General features: G+C 37.5%; 1 protein-coding gene across 1 annotated transcript in view; it reads left to right on the forward strand.

Moving 5' to 3' along the window:
- LOC109936634 (kinase D-interacting substrate of 220 kDa) overlaps window positions 1-23,912 on the forward strand; it is a 58,431-nt gene that overhangs the window by 5,608 nt on the left and 28,911 nt on the right. The window contains exons 3-10 of the mRNA XM_048596760.1: window positions 612-777; window positions 3,346-3,497; window positions 9,955-10,253; window positions 12,720-12,860; window positions 15,165-15,408; window positions 15,510-15,598; window positions 17,711-17,855; window positions 21,942-22,104. Of these exons, the coding sequence (XP_048452717.1) occupies window positions 612-777; window positions 3,346-3,497; window positions 9,955-10,253; window positions 12,720-12,860; window positions 15,165-15,408; window positions 15,510-15,598; window positions 17,711-17,855; window positions 21,942-22,104 (1,399 nt within the window). The remainder of the gene's footprint in view (window positions 1-611; window positions 778-3,345; window positions 3,498-9,954; window positions 10,254-12,719; window positions 12,861-15,164; window positions 15,409-15,509; window positions 15,599-17,710; window positions 17,856-21,941; window positions 22,105-23,912) is intronic.

Below are 23,912 nucleotides of genomic sequence, written 5' to 3' on the forward strand. Positions count from 1 at the left end.
TGGGTGCTGATGGTGAGGTAGAGTTTATCAGGGAGTTGTAATTAAAATTACTTTGTCAATCATCCATAATTGTTGTCTGTAGTCAAGAATCTACTATTTGTAATACATAGTAATCCATAAGCACAGCAATCTGATCTGTGCTTTCTGTCAACCTGGGACTAAAATACATGTAAGTTGGGAATTCTGCGTACGGGTTTAAATCTTTATCTTTTGTGACATCCCCAGGAATAGCAGGGCTTAATTACCCGCACCTACCCCAGTAAGATGTAACATTATCTTTAGTATCTTAGTTCTTAACCTCCTTTTAAACATTATGTTCCCAAATAGAAATATTCTATGGAATCCAAAGATTTAATGTATTTTTTCGGGGCATGTGTTGGCATTTGTCCATATCTACTACCTGAGAACAGGAAGGATTATATGATAATATTTTACTAAGTGTGTTAAAATATCGTGTATTCCTGTATGTAGTTTTTCCCAGGAATTGTCCAGCAACTCCATCCAGTTTTTGAACAACACTCAAAGGTCCAAGATTACCCTACAGTGCTTGTGATCTTAACTGTAACAAGAGTTCATCGTATTAAGTATAGCTTTTTCTTTCATTTCCAAAGCAATTGTTTACTTTGGTGGTCGACAAGAGGGAGAAAATTGGAATTGGGCTTGGGTATTGAGTACTAAACTTGCTCGGCAAATCGGCTATCTGGAGCTGTTGCTTAAATTGATGTTTGTGAACCCACCAGAACTACCAGAACAGACCTCCAGAGCCTTGCCCGTCAGGTAAGGTCAATTTTAACAGCCATTTAGTAATGCTTTCTAACTTTTCTCAGTCCTGACATTTTCATAACTATTTTAAAAAATCTTGTATGCCATCTTTGCTCTCCACGTGCCAGTATATTATTTGAACAATAAGATAATTTAGAATAAGATTGAAAATATTCTGCTTCCTAAGTTTGTTCTTTAGAACTGCAAATAGTTTAAATTTTCCTTTCATTTCTTGAATGTTTTAGTAATTTAATAGATATATTCATGAACAATGTTGGGTTCACAGTCCAAATCTTAATAGTATGGTGTTTCTGAAGAGTCATCAACTCAAAATTATTTGTAGCTGTTTATGGTGTCAGCCTGTTTTAAAGAGTGTAACTTGAGAGATTTTTCTAATGTTTTCTCACTACATCCTGTCGTTGTAAGAACAGGAGACAACAAGGTGCAGGGCTGGATGAAAACAACAGGCCAAGCAGCATCATAGGAGCAGAAAGGCTGACGCTTCAGGTTATTTTTCTCTCCACTGCAATGGGGAGCAACTTAATTACCATGTTTTTCTTGAACATGACTGAGAAAGACTCCATTCTTTATAGGTCTGTACTCTGCCTAAAAGTTCTCCAGGCTAAGAATACAGACACTAGGAACTTTAGGATTCCTCATTTGTTGCTCAGCCATCAACTTTCCGCAAATGATCATAATGAGAAGATTGACAAACCGCAAAAATGTGTTCCTGATTCATTGGCTCAACTTACAAGAGCTTTATGCCAATTTTGATCACTTTTTGTGGTAGAAATTGCACCTACTTAATGATCACTGAAGAAACTGAATTTACTTCGATTTCCCAGGAAAACGTAGCACCTGCAATGTACGTCTTGCAGTGTAGAAAGCAGAATGTTGTTTTCAGTCATCTACATAGTCACGTTCACTGGGTACAATTTTCCAAGAGCAACTAAAGTAGGTATTCGGCGGAGTAGGAAAGTTGTTATTTCTTTTGGTTAATAATAGTGGCTTGGATTCTCCAATCAAATTTAGAGCAAGAAAAGGACACATCTTTAGATCAGTTCTCCCATAGAATTTTCTGGCTAAGAGTATAGAAGCGGTACAGAGGTACAGACTAACTAGAACAGAGGGATTTGCATGGAAACTGCACCCATTTTTCTGCAGTAAATGCCACATTCTGCAATTTAAAAGTCCTGCTCCTCCTTTGAAAGCTACTGAGAGAAGCCAAGTATGGTTAAGAGTGATGGATAGAAACGGGTTGTAAGTGAGCTGGTGGGACAAGTGCAGTGTGTTAAGGTGTCGAATGAGTTGATGAGTGTTCAGCATTGTTTGAATGGGCCTTGATGTGGGGATGGTGGTGGGATTGTCTAGTCCAGTGTACTCGGGTCAGTGGTGGGGGTCAGAGAGATGTTGGCAGACAGTAGTGGCTGGTACAGTGGGGTATGGTGAACAGTTAGGTTAAACAAGTCTGATGGGCTGTTGGTGTTAATGGAGGAGAGGGGTGTGAGTGGTGAGTTGGAGGTTCAATGTGATAGCTACCCTGAAGTCAAAATCAATTTTTAGGCCTCTAATATTTGCTGGGTAATTTTTAAGCTTAAAGGATTTAGGAGCTTCCAAAGTCTCCAACTCTTGTAACTCAACGTGGAACTTTTTATTTTTTTGGAAGGTAATTACTCTGAGGAAATTTTAATTTCCTAGGCGTTTCCTATAGAGTCAGCTGCGTTTGAATTTTAGCGAAGTCCCATTGCGCATCTCTAAATTACACTGCTGCAATGTCTGTTTCACCAATTGGAATTTCTGGGCAGTAATAACATTTGCGAAAATACTTTTGACAAGCAGTGTTGATGCCTTAACACTTTGAGGATGCTCTGCATTTTAGTGAGTTAAGATTTCCCACAAGCAACTTTGACATGATGCTTTTTGCTTCCTGGTGAGGAAAGAACCATATTTTGGAGAATAGATTAAAGAGAACTTGCAGTCTTCACAGTAAGAACTTTAAATTTTTTTTTTGCTGTAATGTAATTTCATAGGACACCTAATTTGACAGATTTACCTTTTTAAGGAATATTCTTACATTAGATCATAGTTGAGCCACTCCAATTCTTTGGTCCTTCTGTTTATTCCTAAGCTACATGAAGAATAAATTGTAGAAGGAAAACGTAACAATGGTATAGCCCTCTTCCATTCTTTTGAATATTATTTTTCCTCTACATTGATAAAAATGTGTACAAATTGCACCACAAAGCAGAAGGCAATGGCCTGATTCTGAAGTTTTAAACATTTGGTAATTCATTTATCGGATGGATTTGTCTATTTTGCTAAATGAACAAAGCCTTGCATTCTAGTTACTTTACTTTTCCTGCTAAATGACCTCAATAATAATTAGCTTTTGGATATGGACCTAACTAATTTGTGCAATGTTTTTTTTTATTTTCTACCCTTGGTTTTCTTTTAAAACAACGCATTTATACTTGGAATAATTCAAATGCATTTTAGCATGTTATTAACCTCTAATATTGCCCTCGGTGTTATTCACGAATTTATTCAATTCGTTCTTAAAACCGGTCTTTTTCTGTTTAAAAGATTTCTTTTCACAGACTACAACAGGCTGTCAAGTGTTGGTGGAGAAACATCCATGGCTGAGATGATTGCAACCCTTTCTGATGCTTGTGAAAGAGAGTTTGGTTTCTTGGCAACAAGACTTTTTAGAGTATTTAAGACTGATGATACACAAGGTATTAATCTGTGATGGGAAATATATTGTTTCCAAGTGATATGTATTCATGTGGGCGCTATTTTTTGTTAATGAAACTAAAAAAGAAATTGCTAGCTAAACTCAGCTGGACTAGCAGCATCTGTGTGTAAAAAGCGAAGTTACTGTTTTGGATCTAGTGACTCTTCATCTTTGTTTTATGTTATATTCATGCTTTTAAAAGTACTATGATCTGTTCTACAAAGAAAGTTTTTTGTATCTCTTGAAAATGTCAGTAATGTAGAGTTGTACAGTGTGGAAACAGATCTTTGGGTCCAACTCGTCCATGCCGACCAGATTTCCTAAATTAATCCAGTCCCATTTGCCAGCATTTGGCCCATATCCCATTACATCGTTCCTATTCAAACACCCATCCAGATGCCTTTTGAATGTTGTAATTGTACCAGCCTCCACCACTTCTTCTGGCAGCTCATTCTATACATGCACCACTCTCTACATGAAAAAGTTGCCCCTTGGGTCTCTCTTAAATCTTGCCCCTCTCATCTTAAACCTATGCCCTCTAGTTTTGAACTCCCCCATCCAGAGAAATGTATGTGATCCGTAGCAATTTCATGTGCTAAAGTTGTCTGTGTCTGTAAGTACCTTTTGCACTGGAAAGATATTCTCGAAGGCAAAATAAATATGACTAGGCCCGTGACTGAGACAGGCAATTCATGGTTCAGATGCCCCTCCCATGCAAAATTGATTTATAGTGAAATTTACATTGTCCTGCAAACTGAAATTCTTTACCATCTGGCATCTCTGGTTTCACCCCACTTCCCTGATGTAAATGCACACTTCACCAACAGAAGATGTTCTAGCTGGCACCTGAGTGCTTTTGCATAACCTTATTGTGACATTCTGACATTTACTGCCACTTAATGGGAGTAATGGCCACTACTGAACAGGAGAAAACAGTAAGTATTGCACACTTTCCAAATACGATCAACCTCACTAGCCAGTATTTTCTACTTACCAGCAGAACCTGGTCCCTGTGTGTGCCTCATAACACACATTGTACTGTATAAGCCCATAACACATAGGAGCAGGTATAAGCCATATGGTTTCTTGAGCCTACTCTGAGATTTAATAAGATCATAGCTGATCCTTGACTTCAATACCACTTTGCTGCCCAATCCTTGTGTCCCTTGTTTCCCTCTTTAAAGACTGTCAGTTTCGGTCTTAAACATACCAAATACTGAACATCTTTAGTTCTCTGGGATACAAAATTCTAAAGATTCACAATTTTTCAAGAAAAAGTTTGGCCTCACTTTAGACCTAAATGAAAGACCCCATATCCTTTGACTATGTCCTCAAGTTCTAGACTGGCTGGCTGGGGAAAGCAGCCCCTCAACATCTATGTCAAAACCTTTCAAAATCTCATGTTTCAGTAGATTACCTTTCATTCCTCTAAATGCTAGGGAATACAGACATTGTCCATTTTATGTAAGATTATCTCTGCAGGAGATCAGTCCCAAAAATCAATCCATTAAACACTTGGTGCAATCCCTCAAAGGCAAATGAGTGACTCCTTGGATAAGGAGACCAAACCACTTCTCCAGGTGTGATTTCATCAAAGGCCTGTATAATTGCAACAGATTGTTTTGCTCTTGTGCTCTAATCCTCTTGCAATAAAAGACAAAATAAGATTTACCTACCTGCTTGCTTGAGGAATCCTCATGTATCTTGATCTGTTTCTTGTACAACAGCCTCCAAATCCCTTTGAAAACTAATTATTCAAAAATTCTGTTTTTGTAACCTCAACTCAAAAGCAAATAATGCCATATTTCTCCACATTATACTTACCTGCTACCTTTCCTTCCGCTAACAAGCATACCTATATCCCACTGTAAATCCTGTGTGTGCCCACCGTTTACAGAAAGAGCAAATAACAGGCTTGTTAATCTGTCTTTGGTACTGTTGGCTGAGGGAGGATGTATGACTAGGATCAGGAGAATTTTGCTCTTTTTGAAAATTTGCCATGAGACCTTTCATACCTGCTGAGCAAACACCAAGCATGTGATCTAATTTCACATCTGAAAATTCACATCAGCGGGGAGACGAAAGCCTACTGGTATTATCGCTGGACTGTTAATCCAGAGATGCAGATAACGTTCTGAGAACCCAGGTTCAAACCCCGCCATGGTAGATAGTGGAATTTGAATTCAATAAATATCTGGAATTAAGAATCTAATGATGACTGTGAATCCATTGTTGATTGTCAGGAAAAACCCATCTGGTTCACTAATGTCCCTTAGGGAAGGAAACTGCCATCCTTACCTGGTCTGGCCTACATGTGACTCCAGATCCACAGCAATGTGGTTGACTCTTAACTGCCCACTGGGCAATTAGGGATGGGCAATAAATGCTGCGTAGCCAGCAACACCCCCATCCCTTGAATGAATAAAGGAAAAAAAATTGCACCTTAGGAACTGCAAGAAGTTCTTATCCTAGATTGTATTTCTATCTTTAGTAGGACTTGAACACAGAAACCTTTGAACACAAATTTTACTGTATAAGGCTGTAACGTATAAGAGTAGGTGTAGGCTATATGGTTCTTTGAGCCTGCTCTGCGATTCAATAAGATCATAGCTGATCCTTGATTTCAATACCATTGAGTCTGTCACTAGCATGGTCAAAATGATTCTGCTAGCTTATACTAACATCTTTGTATTCTGGATGTCCTCAGGATCTGAGTGATTATCTTGAGTTGTTTAAGGATTGCGTCTTTTTTGTGTTTTCTAAAAACAAAACTGGTCTGAAATGAGTGAGAAAACTGTTTTAAAAACCAGTGTTTTGTAAAGGTGCTACATGTTTTGAAAAACACTGACCATAAAGCTGAAGTAAACCATTTCCGCTTCTGTGGCTTTTAACTGATAGGTGAGAACCCCTTTTTATAAGGGACCCAGCCACTTTGTGTCTCTTACCATCCAGTGGAAGCAACTAGAGAAGGACAATTAAGCAACGTGCTGGCCAGTCCAAGAGTCATAAAGATGATCTCAACAACAGTATCTGGAATGAAATCTATTGAACTAACTTTTCAGTTTTTCCCCTCTCCCATAACCTTTTTAAACCCTGTGCATTTGTGTGTGTGTGTGTGTATAAAGCGGGAGTTTATAAGGAGATTAGAGTTTTAATTAGCATTATATCCCTATAGTTTATAACCGTTTGCCTGTAGCTAAAGTCTGATTGCTTGTTATGAATTGTGAATCTTGTTCAGTACAGAAACCCAGTCCATGCTTTCAAACAATCTGGGTCCGAAAGCTAGATAAATTGGGGAACTTGGCATAATTTACTATTTCTTTAACTTTTGTGGTGAATTGGGAATAGTGGGGGCTCGATTTCCAGTGTGCTACCCCAATGAGTCATGACAGTTGCCATCTAATCCACAGATTCAATATAATTGGAGCGTATTGCACTGATCAAGTCGATTTGCTAGAAGATAGAACTCTGCATTGTCAAGCCAGAGCTTGGGTGATTGTGAACATTAGTGTGAAAGTGTTCACGGTTCCTTCTAATTAGGACATCTGCTCGAATTAAGAGGTGGCATAGCGTCCAAGTCATGCACCACATATATAGACACTATGTTCCTGAGAAAGTTGGGGCTTTTAAGGATAAAAGGGGCAACTTAGCTTAAAAATTGTGCAGACATATTGCTGATAGCCTGAGAAACTGCCTTTAGATCAATGGGTGTCTAGCATGCATATTGGATGTTTTGGGAAAATGGAGCAATCACGAAAAACGGGCCAAATTTTGCCCTTGTGACATATATTTGAAATTGTACAATGGTGCATGTCTTGGGAAACCTGCATGCATTGCTTTAACTAATTCCATTAAAGATTTCAATCTCTCAAAATTCATGAAACCTTCATTTTGAAACTGGAGGCTATTGGAGAATAAGACGACCCCTTAAGACCTGCTTTCCTTCGCTTTCTCTGATTCCTTCCTTCCTTCTCTCTTGGCCTAAGTTTGAGAGAGCACCACTTTGTCATATTCTACTGACTTCCATCTCTAATCAATCATCAGTCCATATCACAAGGTCAGCACCAATTTTGACACTTGCAATTTGGTGGTAATCTCTTGTGTGGAGCATTTTAAAAGTTCATATAAATAGCATGCAAGAAGTTGGCAAGAGCAGGATGTATTCAGTCATAATCTTATGCCCTTACCTATTGCTTATTCTCTATCACCATTTAGTCAGATAATCAACTCTGGCTCAATGAGGAGTGTAAAGGAACATGCCAGGACCAGGGTTAGGATGCAGCTGAAAATGAGATTTCAACTTGGTGAAGCCACAACACAGGACTTGTGTTTGCTAAGGACTTCCTTGATAATGTGCTGCACCTTCCACACCCATGACCACATCTAAAGGATACTGCATATATGGGAACATACGATAAATTTCCTTCCAAGCTACTTACCATGCTGACTTGGAAATATATCACTGTTCTTTCACTGACTTGGGATTAAAAACCTGGATTTCCCTCCCCATCATTGTGAGTCTACCTACAGTGTATGATCTGCTGTGGTTCAAAAAGGCAGCTCTCCACCATCTTCTGAAGTGCAACTAGGGACGGGCAATAAATTCAGGCCTGAGCCCAAGATGCAGACGACTTATGTTTTTTTTCATTTTAAGACCGAAGTAGATAGATGATCCTTAGAGCAGAGAGTCTGAGGTTGATGGTAGATGGGAAACATGGAATTCCAATGCAAACAGTTCACCCATGATCTTATGGAATGGCAGAGCCAGTTCATGAGGCCAAATTATCTTCTGCTCCTAATTTCTGATGGTGTCTTTGCAGCAGCCCAATGGAACAAATGAAAAGAAATCCTGCTCCTCTGTTCCCATGAGCAGCTGTAATATATTTGAATGGCAGAACTGGCATCTTGGGTTAAATGGATAACTCCTACTCCTGTGTTCCTAAATGGATTAATTAACTTAAGCATATAGTGAATTTAAAAAAACCTCCAATCACTCTACTATTCCAACAATATGCTTTATCTGTGTGTCTTTATCCGTGTGTCAGATAAATTATTGACCTGGAAAACTTGCAAGGTTTCTCCCAAACTGCCACAACATGCTTTGAAGATGAGAGGATTCCCCAGGAACTTATGAATGGCTGTTTAATACCATTTCCCTGATGACTTACTAAATCTCATGCCCAATTAGTTGGGGATGAATGGGGCAAGGTAGTGGGATACCCGGTGTGTTAAGATTTAGGCTTGGAGTTTTGGGTAGGAGCGTAACTGAGAAATATGCCACAAATCTGCTAGTTTTGGCAGTCATGATTATGACCACATTTCTGTACAAATTAATTTTGTCTAAATGCAAAATCTCACTCATATCAGTTCAAACACATAATTGAGTTGATTATTGATTAAAACATTCCGAAAAGTACCTTAAGGTTACTAAATTAAATTAATCTAAGCCATATGCACCAAGTAGCTGCTGCATCTGGATACAGGTCAGTTATTGGTTTCAATTAACTGCTGGTCACAGGTATTATTGACCAAGGGAGGATCACTTGATTACCTTTCAGCTTGTTTAATTTTTTTTGTATCAGCCTGTTCAGGCATGTTTTGACATACCTCTGGAGCAAATGCGACTTGAAAGCAGGGCTTCTGGCTCAGAGACACTACCACTGTGTCACAGGAGCCCTGAATTGAGCTTGTTTAAACCAAATTTAAAGTAATTATACTAATTTGATAAACTGACCAGAGTGAGGCTTCAGATGGTAGCTGATTTCTCAACTGCAGGTCATTAACATTGAATGAATATAACAATGGATCTCTTTGAAGAGCACACCCAAACAGGCGCAGTTGATAGAAACAACTCTGGTGGTCTGGGGTGTGGCAGATTTTGTGAATGAGGCTGACTTGGAGGAATTGATTTGAATGAGTGTAATTTGAGTATGGAAACTTGAGCATCTTATCAAGGTGTAATTCATATTTTAAATTTTGTAATATACTTTTTCAGTTGATCCCACCCAAATTGCTCTAATACCTGGACAGAAAACAAGTGGAAATTCCAAGCCTTAATGTTTAAGGTGTACTCCCTATAGATATTCTGCTTGTGAATCACTTTTTATGTTTCCTTATTAACGTACCAGTGAATTCAGTAAATTTAAGGTATCTTAAAAAGATTACCAATAAGAAATTAAACATCAAAGGTAATTTTAAAAGTATTGAAGGTGAGTTTGATGCAGTGATGTGGATACAATGTGTTTTGTTTGTCTCCCCTCAGGACTATTAGGGATGAACAATAAATGCTGGTCTAGCCCGTGATGCCCACATCACATAAACAAATTTAAATAAAAATGTAGGGAATATACAAACAAGGTGTTTAACCTTTGAAAGAATCATTTGTATTTCAAAAAATTGATTATTGTTGAATTAAAATCAAAATCGTAAAAGTAATATTGGCTTTTTTTCTTTTAAAGGTAAAAAAGGAGTGAAGAAATGGAAAAAGACCTGCTGTATCCCTTCATTTGTTATCTTTATTTTTATCTTGTGTTGCTTTGTGGCTGGCGTCTTGCTGCTGGCCATCTTCAAGGCAGATAAGGAACACCTGACTGTAAATGCCATCCTAATATCTATTGCCAGTATCATTGGTCTTGCACTGGTTCTTAACTGCCACACCTGGTGGCAGGTGTTAGATTCTGTCCTTCACTCTCAGAGAAAGCGTGTTTTACTAGCAGCTTCAAAACTTCATAAGCTAAAGCCTGAAGGATTTATGAAAGTAAGTATTCTTTATGTAACATGAAAGAGTTTACCTTTACAATTTACCAACGCCCCAAATATTTTATGTCTAGTATATATGTTATAGTTGTTTCACTTTTTGCTTTCTCTGAATCATCCATGTCTGTAAATTAAATTGTGTACCATCAGCAAATGTTTTGTTAATTATTTTTAATTCCTGAATGTTACTGAAAAGGCTGGTATTTTGTGCCCATTCCCCATTGCCCTGTTTTGTTACAAGCAAGTGGTTTACTCCGTGCCTTCACTGCATAATCACTATGGCACTATATTCCTATCCTTAAAAACTGCTATTTGGCTGATCCTGTTAGAGGCAGACGTGCAGTTTTTAAGTTAATTGAAGCGGACAGCAAGGGCCTGTTGTTGAATCTCAATTGAAGTTACAGCTGTTTTAGGACAACACATCTTCTGTGCTTTTGTTTTATTATTGGTTCATATGGATGTGGGAGTCACTTGTGGGATCATTTGTTGACTACCCCGATTGCTCAGAGAGCATGTAAGAGTCAATCACATTGCCTTGGGTCCGGATTAACGTGCAGGCCAGACCAGGATTTAGTGAACCAGATGGGTATTTACAATGAGTGGTTACATGAGTACGTTAGGCTAGCTTTTAATTCCAGAATTTTAAAAATTGAATTTCACCATTTGGCATGATGGGATTTGAACTCCTGTCCCTAAAGTATTAGACTGTGATTCTGGATTATTAGTCCAGTGACATTACCGTTGTTTTAGGGCTTCCTCCTGTCTGTTGATATTTTGTATACAAACCAGTGAGCCAAAACCTAGTAACCTCCAGATTACCATCTATTTACTGAAAGCCACATTATCACAATTTGTGAATAAGTTAATAATGCTGCAGGTAATAGTGATGCAGAGTAGATAGAGGGTATTCATCCTGTTGGATCCATTGTGCCATGACCAGTATTGAAAAGCCAATTAAAGAGGAATTTACTTCCCAAATCTGGTTTCAACATAGATTTAAAAACCTTAATTTAAATATAAATCAACATGAGCATGTTTGAAGGTCTTTTGGCCAAAGGCACTGCCCATGGTAGCAATGGCACATGTGCCAGAAAATTTCTAGTTTGATCACTGTCTATAGTGAATCACTTGATCTCATTGGAAGGATTGGGGGAGAGCAGGTTGTGTATTAGCAGTATTAGAAATTGGCTCTGAAGCACTAAAGTTAAGAAAATTAACAAATCTCGATTTCTGATTGTTAGCCAGTGACTCTGCTGCAGAGATTTTGGACCTGGATATTACATGAAAAATTGTTGGGATGTTGAGTAGCAAGGAGGATAGCCTTAGATTACTGGAGGGTATCGAGAAGCTGGTCAGATGGCCTGATCAGTTGCAAGTGGGATTCCGTTCACATAGATGTGAGGTGATGCACTTGTACAGGACAAACAAGACAAGGGAATACATAGTAAATGGTAGGATCCTGGGAAGCATCAATGATTAGAGGGATTATAGTGTGCATGCGTACTGATTCCTTAAGGTATCAGGATGGGAAGATAATGTGGTTAAGAAGGCATATAGTTTACTTGCCTTTATTGGCTGAGTCATAGAGATTAAGAGTAGGGAGGTTAATGCTGGAACTATTTAAAATGTTGATTAGACCATCGCTAGAATATTGTGTACAGTTCTGGAATCTGGGATGTAATAATCACCTAAGAGGATGCAGAGGAAATTTACCAGGATGCTGCGTCGGCTGCAGAGTTTCAGTTATGAAGAGAGATTGGACAGACTGGGGTTGTTTTTCTTTAGGGCAGTGGAGAATGAGAATGGGTGTGATTGAAATGCATAAAATTATGAGGGGCGTGGATAGGGTAGACAGGAAAATACTTTTCCCTTGGATGTAGGGATCAGTGACTAGGGAGCATTGATTTAAGGTAAGGAGCAGAAGGATTACAGGAGATGTGAGGAAAAACTTATTCACTCAGAGATGGTGGGAATCTGGAACTCACTGCCTGTAAAGGTGATAGAGGCAGAAGCCCTCATAACATGAAGAAAAAAGTGCTTCGATGTGCATGTGCACTGTCAAGGCATACAAGACTACGTGTCAAGTGCTGGATAACGGGATTAGAATAGTTAGGTAGTTTTTGATCTGTTCGGATGCAGTGTTCTGAAGGGTATTTTCTGTACTATAGGTCTCTATGTTTATGACTCTAAGGTCAGTTATAGTATTCCCCTGGGCAGATAGCTGATGGCACTTGATGTCTAAGCTCTCAGACAAAGAAGACTCATAAGAAATGCGCCAGGGGAAGGCCTAGGTTGCCTTGATTCAGATTAATTCTGTGGAATAAAAAAAGCAGTGGAAAGAAAATACATTTCTGACTACGCTATTCTTGTACAACTAAACCGTTGATTCATTTTTTGTACTTTGTCTTTTTTCTACTCATCTATAATGGTAAATTATTTTGTGGAAAAATATTATGTTTTCTCAAAGGTCCTAAAGAATGAAGTGGAACTCATGGCTCAGATGACCAAGTCTATTGATGGCTTTACTCAGAATCAGACGCGACTTGTGGTTGTTATTGATGGATTGGATGCATGTGAACAAGATAAAGTCCTGCAGATGCTAGACACAGTAAGTAATTTTTCAGACGTTAACAAATTCCTTCATAATGAAGTTATTTATCAACTTTTGATATAAACTAAATTTAATGGTTCGGTGAGTTTTAAAACAAAAAATGTTTGTGTCCAATTTTACTTCTGTCGTCTTATTGAGTTTGGTTAAATAATACCTGAATCCGGCAATAATTTCAGTAGAGCTATTGATTGCACCAAAGAGATAGGTTAAGTTGACCTGGATTTTGCAGTTAGACTAACAGTGAAATTATTGACCAACTGTTAACGGGTAAATTTTGACACCCATGTATGTGCAGTTGAATGTGGAAATTAGGAAGTTACTGTCCAGTTTCTTGTTTTTGTTTCAATTTTTGCATTCCTCCCTGCTTCTCCACAAGTTTCACTGTCAGTATTTGCATTCACATATATGCAATGACATGATGTCGAAGTCCTTACTGACTAGATACCCATTTAATATGTCAGAAAAAGTTAGGATCGTTCACTTTAAATGCAAGTTAAATTTATAACGGTTGGTAAGTCGCAGAAGCTTTCCTTTCATCTGTTCTTTTGTTCTCTCTCCTGTCTGTCTGTCTGTCTCTTTCTTTCTGTCTGTCTGTCTCTGTGCAGTAGGTTTGTTTGCAAAATTAATTCCTGTGAGATAATGTAGCAGCATGGATGCAAAATTGGTTCAGAGATTGAAAACAGTGTTATTGTGAATAGCTGTTTTTCAGACTTCAGAGAGTTATATGATGATGTTCCCAGGGTTCAACACTAGGAACACTGTTTTTGACAGGCATTAATGGCTTAGGCTTGGGGATAAAGGGGGCAGTATTGAATGTTGCAGGTGATAAGAAACACAGACATGTACTAAACAGTGAGGATGATAGTAATAGAGACTGCGGTGGGGAAGCTAGATACATGTAGATGAAATTCAATGAACTGTGAGCTAATATATTTTGTTGGGAAGAACAAGGACGGACAGTATAAGCTAAATGATTCTAAAGGAGTGCACAGGCTGAGAAAATAAGGAGCTGATTATGCACAAATAAATAGAGGCATGCAATACAAGACCAGGGAGTTATTCTAAACCAGTATAACACAATAGGTTAAACCCAGCTGGAGTATTGTGTCCAATTCTGGACACCATATGTTAGGAAGGATGTGAAGGGTTTGAAAAGGGTATAGAAGAGATTTTACAAGATTTCTGAAGAAGGGGCCAGACCCGAAACGTCAGCTTTCCTGCTCCTCTGATGCTGTCTGGCCAGCTGTGTTCATCCAGCTCCACACCCTGTTATCTCAGACTCCAGCATCGGCAGTTCCTACCATCTCTTACAAGTGAATTCTGTGTTTGAGGGGACACAGTACATGGATAGAATTGAGATGCTTGGATTGGTCTCCATTGAGCAGAGAAAATTTGATGAAAATCAAGAAGAGTCTAAATAAAGGAAGTGACAAGAAACTGTTTTAAGTGGCTGTGGGATTGTTACGGTGAAGGCACAGATTAAAGGTATTTTCCAAAATGTTAAGAGATGATGTGAGGAAAATATTTAACACACAAGTTAGAATTTGGAATACACTGCCTGATAGAGTGGTGGAAGCAAATTCACCACTGACTTTCAAAGGAATTGAATAAATATCTGAAGGAAAACAAGTTGCAAATGTAGTGGGTGGGGAGAGAAATCGTGGGGGATGCAATTGGATTCCTCTCTGAAAGAGAAAGCACAGAGTCGATGGGCTGAATGGCTGCTTGGACTAATTTTCTCATTCCATATTGTAAAGGGAAATTGATAAAATGGTGGAAATGGCAGAAAAGTAGTAAATGGAAATCAAAATGCAAAGGTACTCTTTTTGGTTGAGAAAGTAATGATCATACTTGGATGATAAGGAAGCTAAGTGATGTGGAAAATCAAAAAAAAGGCCTTGGGGTTTACATTTGCAAGATGTAATAAAAGCAATAATTCAGGGAGAAAGTCATAGAAAACAAATAAAACATTGGGTTTCATCGCAAACGATAATTTAAATGTTGGTACACCATATGAATCTATACAGAACTTTCATAATACAATAGTTGGAATACAATGTAGAATTTTATGTTGCACATAATAGGAAAGATATCAAAGCATTATGTAAAATATAACTGATTAACTAGAATGATGCTGACATATACAAAGATTGGAAAAAGAAGAGTTTTAGAATGGATGCCTTTGACAAGTACTAATTTGATAGTGGTGTTTGAAATTATAAAGTGGTAGCGTCGATCAGTGTTTGTAAAATAGTGTGCCAAATTCTTAAATATCAACTTTGCCATATTATTGTCTTCTAGGTACGGGTTCTGTTTTCAAAAGGACCCTTTATTGCCATTTTTGCCAGTGATCCACATATCATCATAAAGGCTATCAATCAAAATCTGAACAGTGTTTTAAGAGACTCTAATATAAATGGACATGACTATATGAGGAATATAGTCCATCTGCCAGTTTATCTTAACAGTCGTGGGCTTAGTAGTACAAAGAAGGTCTTTGCAGCAGTGCCATCTAATGGAGATGTAGGAAACTCGGATTGTACAAGTAAGAAGATAACAGTGACTTAAAATTTATAATGCATACTTTGTGATTATTCTAGCTGGGAGTATAAATACATTTTAACAGTCCTTGTTACTGTGTCGCAGGTTGGCATGAAGATAACGATCGAAAACTTTCACAACACAGCTTGGGAGAATTGACCAAACTCGGCAGTAAAACAGCCCTCAATAGAAGGGTAAGAAACAGGTTTAAAATTCAAGTTAATTTTTTAGTTTTTTGTTTCATCTGATGCTTGCAGGATGTTTTATTGTGTAAGATGATTGAACTACTTTCATAGTAAATTCAAAAGTAGTCTGGAAATTAGTATTGACTGAGAATTATGTCATTTCTGACAACACCTCTGAAAGAGAAAAGAGCAATTCTGGAAGGAGGAGTCATTGAACTCGATGCATTAACTTTTTTTTTGTCTAAAGATGCTGTCTGACCTGAGTTTATGTAGCACCTTATTTAAAATCTCTAAAAGAGAAATTGATAGTGATAGTAGGACTGATGATTTGCACATTGAGATTATTAAATGTGTAAGGAGGATCCTACAAGAATCTGTTTGACCTTTTCCTTTTTATTTCTTAGGATCAAAGTGAAATTAAGTACTGTGTTTTGTCTTGTACCTAGTGCTATGTTGTGTGAGTTGTGTAGGGTTTAGCAACCATATTAACTAAAAATAGCAGTCTTTTCTGTTAGTACATTTCTGCATATTAAATTCCAAATTGATTCGTCTCGTGAAATTGTGGAGAGATCAATTGCTTTGTGTAGGAATAGATTATCTTGGGCCACGGCTGCTTGTAGCCACCTTCCAAATAATATTGACAGCTATGGAGAAGGTTCCTGTTATGCTGAACAGAGCATACTGAATGGTACAGTGAGACCCAAGAAGGGGGAAGAGGACAAAGTACTTTTTTTGTAAATTTAAGAACCATTCAGTGTCAAGGGATTGTTTAGAGGCCAATAATATAAGGAGGCAAGTGCTGTCAAACAGCATTGATTAGCAGTCCAGGCATAGGCCAAACATATGCATTTTAGAGGTATTCTTTGGCCTTATTTAAATGCCTTACTAAAATTAACTGCGATTCATTCATTGCTAAGTGAGTGCTGCAGTGAGGCATGTGCTCGGACTTTTTATGGCACTGCTCTGACAAAATGAGTCCCAGATTAGAATTTTAATATTAAATGCTTAAACTTCTTAAATTTTGTTTTATATGGAACTCATCTATCAACCTTGGATCAGAGTAACGCTGTGTCTTCTTGCATTAAGCTCCACTCCAAAGACAAGAAAATAATCACTTCGATGTAGCATAGAAAGAAAGATTGACAGAGAGATTCTGGATGTGCTATTGAACTAGGTCACCTATAGAGTCATATAGCATGGAAACCGACCCTTCAGTCCAACCAGTCCATGCCAACTGTGTTCCCAACTAAACTAGTCCCACCTGCCAGCGCTTCGCCCATATCCCTCCAAACCTTTAATATTCACTAACTTATCCAAATGTCTTTTAAACATTGTAACTGTACCTGCATCCACCACTTTCTCTGGCAATCCATTCCACATTTAAACCACTCTCTGTATGAAAAATAATTCCCTTTTAAATAATTGTCCTTTTTAAAGTCTTTCTCCTCTCACCTTAAAAAGATGTCCCCTAGTTTTGAACTCTCCCACCCTAAGAAAAAGACCTTTTGTCATTCACCTTATTTATGCCCTTCATGATTTTATAAACCTCTATAAGGTCATCCCTCAACCTCCTAAACTCCAGTGAAATAGTCCACTCATTTCCAGTCTGTGTTTAAATCTCAAACCCTCCGTTCCCAGTTGCGTCCTGGTAAATCTTTTCCTAGTCCTATTCAGTTTAATAATATGCTTCCTATAATAGGGCAACCAAAACTGCGCACTGTACTCCAGAAGAGGCTTACCAATGTCCTGTACAAACTCAACGTGTTCTTATGTGCCTTCTCATGTAAATGTAGATGATCCCATTCCACTATTAAGAGATAAGCAGAGGAAGTTGCTAGCATCTCGTCCCTTGTCTTTTATCACTTATGCAGACAACCATTGTCATTTATCTCATTACTGTTTCTGGTGTCTTGTTGCGCATAAATAAACTGCAAAATATGTTTGTATTTTAATAATGCTTTAACTGCAAAAGTGTTTGATTGCTTTAAAGTGATTTGGAAAATCTTCAAATTGTGAAAAGCTGTATGTAAATGTAATTCCTTTCAGTTACCCTGTCCTTCTATGTCCCTCTCGTTTTGCTTTTTCATTTTTGTGTACACTAATCATTTCCTGTACCAACAGGATACATATCGTCGTCGACAAATGCAGCGGCAAGTTACACGGCAAATGTCTTTTGATCTGACCAAACTTCTGGTTACTGAAGATTGGTTTAGTGACATTAGTCCTCAGACTATGAGGCGATTGCTCAACATTGTTTCTGTGACCGGTAAGCAGCAACTTTTGATTCGTGTGTTTCAAGTATTTTTCAGTATATACTTGCATTGTCATGAAGAGTTTGGCTAAAAGATAAGAAACCGGGTAAGTATGGGTAGGCCTTTCTCAGACTGGAGTCAAGTTGAAAGTGGTGTTCCTCAGAAATCTTCGTTGGGACCCTTGTTTTTTCTGATTTATATAAACTATTTGGAGATAGGTGTTGAAGGCAACAATCTCTAAATTTGCAGGTGGTGCTAAGCTAAGGAGAATAGTGAATTGTGAGGATGATGCTGAATGATTTCAGAGTAACATTGACAAGTTGGCCAAATGGGTGGGCACCTGGCATATGAATTTGACTACAGTGAAATGTGACATAATGCATTTAGGTAGAAGAAACGTAGAGAGACAATGCCGCTCAATGGTACAACTTTGAGGGAAGTACAGGGGCAAAAGGACCCCTGAGTTCACATTGCATAATTCTCTGAAGGTGGCCAGGCAAGTTGATGCAGTAGTTAAGAAGACTTGTAGGATCCTTGGGTTTATAAATTGAAGCATAGAATAAAAAAGCAAAGAAATGATGCTACACTCTACAAATCATTGCTCAAACCACATTTGGAGTCTGGTGTTCAGTTCTAGATACCTTGTTTAAGGAAGGATATTAAAATCCTGGAGAGGGTGCAAAGGAGATTGACTAGAATGAGGAATCGGGGATTTTAGATGCGAGGAAAGATTAGAGAAATTGGTCTTATTCTCCTTGCAGCAGAGAAGATTACGAGATGACCTTTTATTGAGGTGTTCAAAATGATGGTCAGTTTTGACTGGGGAAGGAAGGATATTCTGTTTCTGCTAATTGGTGTGTGACTAGCTAAAGATCACAATTTCAAGATTGTCAGCAAGAGAGCGAGAAGTGAGATGAGGAGAAACTTATTTACTTAGAGTTGTTAGGATTTAGAATGCGTGCCTGGGAGAGTGGTGGAGGCAGATTCCATAGGAGGGTTCAAAAGAGAGCTGGATATATAGAATCATGGAAATGTAGAGTATGGAAGCAGACCCTTTGGTCCAACTCGTCTATGCAGACCAGACATCATAAATTAATCTAGTCCCATTTGCCAGCATTTGGCCCATATCCCTGTAAACCCTTTCTATTCATGTACCCATATAGATGCTTTTTAAATGTTATAATTTATACCAGCCTCCACCATTTCCTCTAGCAGCTCATTCCATACACTCAGCACCCTCTGCGTGAAAAAGATGCTGTTCAGGTCCCTTTTATATCTTTCCCCTCTCACCTTAAACTTGTGCACTGTCTAGTTATGGACTCCCGTACCCTCAGAAAAACACCTTGGCTTTTCACCCTATCCATGCCCCTCATGATTTTATTAACTTTTATAAAGTAACAGCTCAGCCTCCCATGCTCCAGGTATGTTTGAAAGTAATGAATTTAGAGGGCAACAGAGATAGCTAGAGACTGGGGCCAGCTAGGGAGCTCTTTTGGGAGCTGGTACGGACACAGTGAGTCAAACGGCCTCTTCCTGTACTGTAAAGTTCTATGGTTCTATATCTGATGCAGATGTATTACGTGGATAATATTTAAAATGTTCTAGCATGTCAATATCACTGCTCTCTTTGGCCCTGGAAGATTGACTTGTCTGTCTTCCACCATATAACAGGTCTTCCTTTTATACTTGTCCCACTCTCCCTTGACCAAAACCATTTGTATTTCTAACTTTTGCTTGTTCTGATGCAACGTCACAGACTCGGAAGGTTGACTCTCTCCACAGGTGCTGTCATAAGCTGTTAAGTATGTACAATATTTTCTGTTTTATCTCTAGTATCTGCAGCATTTTGTTTTTTATTGGTTTTTGATACATCTTATTTCCTAGTTAATTATAGATTATTGCTCTCCATCCTTTGCAATTATTATATCCTTGCAGTCCAGATGCTGTTATTTCTCAGTTGCAAATGTACCAGATGACTTCTGGCAGGATGAGGTTAGAATTTGTTTCAAATTCTTTAATAGGATTGCTGGTCTATGATCAAGTAATTTTTTCAGTGTAATGTAATACTTCCTACATTGCAGTTGACTCGGCAACTTGCAGTGCTTATGTTCTGTACAGTGAACCTCACAGGCAACAAATTAAGGTGAATTTTGCTGTTGCAGTATGGTGTGTGTCTTTCAAATAAAGAATGAATAAAGCGATGGTGACTCCAGCAGAGTGATTTAAATGCAGTAAACTTACTTGTTGGTTTAACTAATAGAAAAAGACAGAAGTATAACAAATACCGGGTTAACAGATTGGAGAAAGAAAAAGCTGATTTTGGAAGAATAAATGGACAACAAATAATGAAAAACAGTAATGGGAAACATTTAAAACTATGTTCAGTAGAGTAGAGGGAAGAATACTTCTGCTAAAAAGTAACGAGATGATAAGTACTTGTAAGACTCCCATCAATGAATAAAGACATGAGGAAACAATTGATGGTTAGCGCAGAGGCATATATGAGGAAAATAAATGAAATTGTAACATTTTACATTTTACATTCAAAGAAATGGCTGTGATAGGAATAAATAGGATAGTGTAATATTGAGACAAATATTCAATAATTATTTCATAGTATTTAGCAGGGAGATAATTAGATAACTGAATTTAAAACATAAAAAGAGGAGATGTATTGAATAAACTCATTAAACTCAGGATAAAGCCTCTGCTTTGTATAAATTGCACATATGTAAAAGAACCCTGGGGATTTTTAAAAGAATGTAAGGAATATATCCTATATTACAACTTTGCCTCAACTTCAAGAAAATATAACATCAGAACGTCAGGCAGTTGAAAATATAGCGGAATTGCCATATTAATGTATGAACATTAATATTAATTACAATATATTAATGTATCGTCAATATAGGTTTTGAAAGAAAATGTCGTGTTTTTAAAATTTATAGTACTTGAAAATATGGATTGATTTGGAAAATTAGCATAGATGTTAGGACTAGAGAACCGAATTGTTATTCGTATAGTTAAAGCAATGAAGAATGAGGAAATATTTAATAAAGTAAATCAGAAAAAGTACTAAATTTTAAACTTTCAAACTAACTGGCCTGAGTAAGTGGCCTCATTTCTGGAAGTATCAAGATGATGTCCAGTCTAATTGTAGGTTGCAGAATGTGGGACAGACACCAACAGTATTTGTTAAATGCCCGTATTGGATTGGTAGTTCACTGAAGCCTGCCTCCTAGTCTTACACTGTCCTTGATGAGGAATGATACTCCTCGAGATACATAGCCACTTGTCACTCTCTAACAGAGAGTTGCCTATGGTATTTACTCATAGTCCATGAGGGAGAAGAGAAAACATAAAAATGTAACAAACTAAAATGACAGCAGGGAGTCAGGATTTGCAAATAGGAAGGGCATGCAAACAAGATATTTAGGAATTATACATTAATGGTGATTTTTCCATGTAACCTGCTCTCTTTACATCGGAAAATGATCATAAAGCCATATTGGATTTCTTTTCAAACATCTTTATAATTATGGAGAAAAGTGTACTTTGCATATTTTTTTTAATGAAATGTTGATGCTTGGCTAGTAGAATAAGAACCTATGGTGGCCATTTGCAGGGAGATTATTACTGTTCTAAGCAGAAATTACTTACAATTAATTAAAACCTATTTACTCTGCAAAATATGTCATGGAAATAATTTTGTGATTTTTTTTTTTTGCGCGGATGCTCATTGCTGATCTGCAGCACAGCCGAGTGTCATCAACTAACTTGTGAAGTAAAGTCTCATGATTTTAAAACATTATTCCCTCAACAAATATTCTTTCATTGTTGCTTTGAATGATTATTTAAAAGTTTGACTGACAAAGTACAGAAGCAACAGTGTATGTACAATTTTAGTTGTTGACTCTAGCTTTGAATGAAAAGGTGTTGGTGATTTAAAATTCATTGATCATCTGTTTCAAGAATTGTCACACAAATTTGTTTGGATTTGAATTTAAAATATTATCTCTAATTTTGTTTCAGTCATGGAAATAATTATGATCACAAGAATAAAGCCTTTCCGAGACTGAGTTAATTAAATTTCATTACAGGGCGTTTGCTAAGGGCTAACCAAATTTGTTTCAATTGGGATCGGCTTGCCTCTTGGATAAACCTCACAGAACAATGGCCATACAGGACCTCTTGGCTCATTCTATATCTGGAAGAAACTGACAATGTTCCAGATCATCTCACCCTGAAAAATACCTATGAAAGGTAACTATTTCATGTCCTTTGTCGTTAAGTTAAATTAATTGCCCATTTCAAACATACTTGTCTTAGAGCGTATTTACTTTTATCTACTGTTGGCACAAGTAGATCCTTTTTCAAAAACAGGAATTGCTGGAGAAACTCCTATTTGTGTATTTGTTTCAGATCTCCAGCATCTTCAGTTTTTTGTTTTACTTTAAATCATTTCTCAGCTTTGTATCGTTCTGTTCTAAACTTTTTGGTTTAATTTTGTTCTAAAAGGCTGTGGAGTAAATTTGAAAAATTAATCTTTCACTTCTAACATCTCTATTTGCCACCTTTCTTTTTCCTTGTGATTCAACATTTACAGCAGGAATTGATCCCCTAAGATTTAGGAGTCACTATGTGGGTGAATTCATATTCCGCTGCAGTGTCATCAAAGTTTCTAGAAGTTCAAATTAATGTCAGTTTAGGGTGTTGTTTACTTTGTAATTGATCCTTGAGTTCACATGTCTTTTCATTTTTGTAAAAGGCCGTGCTGCCCCCACTTTTACTGCAGAACAATTACTTCATCAAGTAAAAATATTAATGCCTTTGAATTCTCATGTCATTCACTTCCTGGTGGTGATATGGAAATTTAAAGTATCATGTGCTCAGGAAAACCCACTGACACTGAAGATGCCGTTGTACAGGATAGAACCCTGATCATCGGACTCTGATTAAACTTAATATCACGTCTGCTAATTTTCTAAACTCCTCATCTCAAAATATTAAGGCCATGTTGCTTTCCATAGATGTGAGAGTGATGTCTAACAGCTGATGCCATTGTAGACATAAATGTACGTTGCAAAGCAGCTCTCATGGGTGATCATCTGTATTGTTGCATTATTGAAATCACTTGCTTATATGATTCTCGGTTTTTAACCTACAAAAAACATAGCACTTTATCAGTAGTGGCTGCACAGATGGATTTTTGTTTGAAGAATTTGTTTCATTTTATTCAGTATTGAGATACCTCTATTAACAATGAAAAATAATTGAAGAACCTGACAGAAGACATCAAGCAAATCTTTGAACTCTAATAGATTTTTGCTAGAGAAGGAGATTGAAGTTTAGGGAATCAAAGCGATTGATCAGTCATGATGTAATTGAACGGTGTAATAGACACAAAGAGCTGATTGCCTATGCCTGGTCACGTGTTCCTAACCTGTCCAATGTTGATCATTTACTGATTCCCCATGCATCTTTTTTTCTTACTGTGCACTGTATACTTTTCCTATATTGCTCACTCACTTTGTTATTGATTGCTTCAATTCAATGCTTAAAAAGCTTAATTATCTTAGTTTTCATGCTAAAGATCAAGCTTGTGGTACTTCCCTGAACTGCTTCATATGGTTGAATATCTCCGTTATCTAGATGACCAGGTCTCAATATCGTACTGCAGATGTCATCTAACTAGAGCATGATACAGTGCCATCTTAACTTAGTTCAATATCTGATGGACTATTTTAATATGTTGGAGATTTTGAAGGTTTTGGAAAATTTGAGATTGTTGGAATTTTCTGTTTCAGAGGGTTATGGTAGCTCAGTTGTGAAATATGTTCAAGTTTTTTTCAGATTAAAAAGATTATGGGATACACAAGTAGTTTAGGAAAAAGGTGAAAAATGTATAAGCTCAGTGATCTCATTGAATGGCAGAGTGAGTTCAAAGTGCTGAATGGCCCACTCCTGCTATTACTTCTGTTCTTAATCATTTGCTGGTGAAATGCTTGCATACTGAAGGAATATTTATGAAATTTTTTGTCTACTCCATGCGATTATTTTTAATCTTTTTT

Source organism: Rhincodon typus, chromosome 5 (assembly GCF_021869965.1).
Source record: "Rhincodon typus isolate 14 chromosome 5, sRhiTyp1.1, whole genome shotgun sequence".
Classification (NCBI taxonomy): Eukaryota; Metazoa; Chordata; class Chondrichthyes; order Orectolobiformes; family Rhincodontidae; genus Rhincodon; species Rhincodon typus.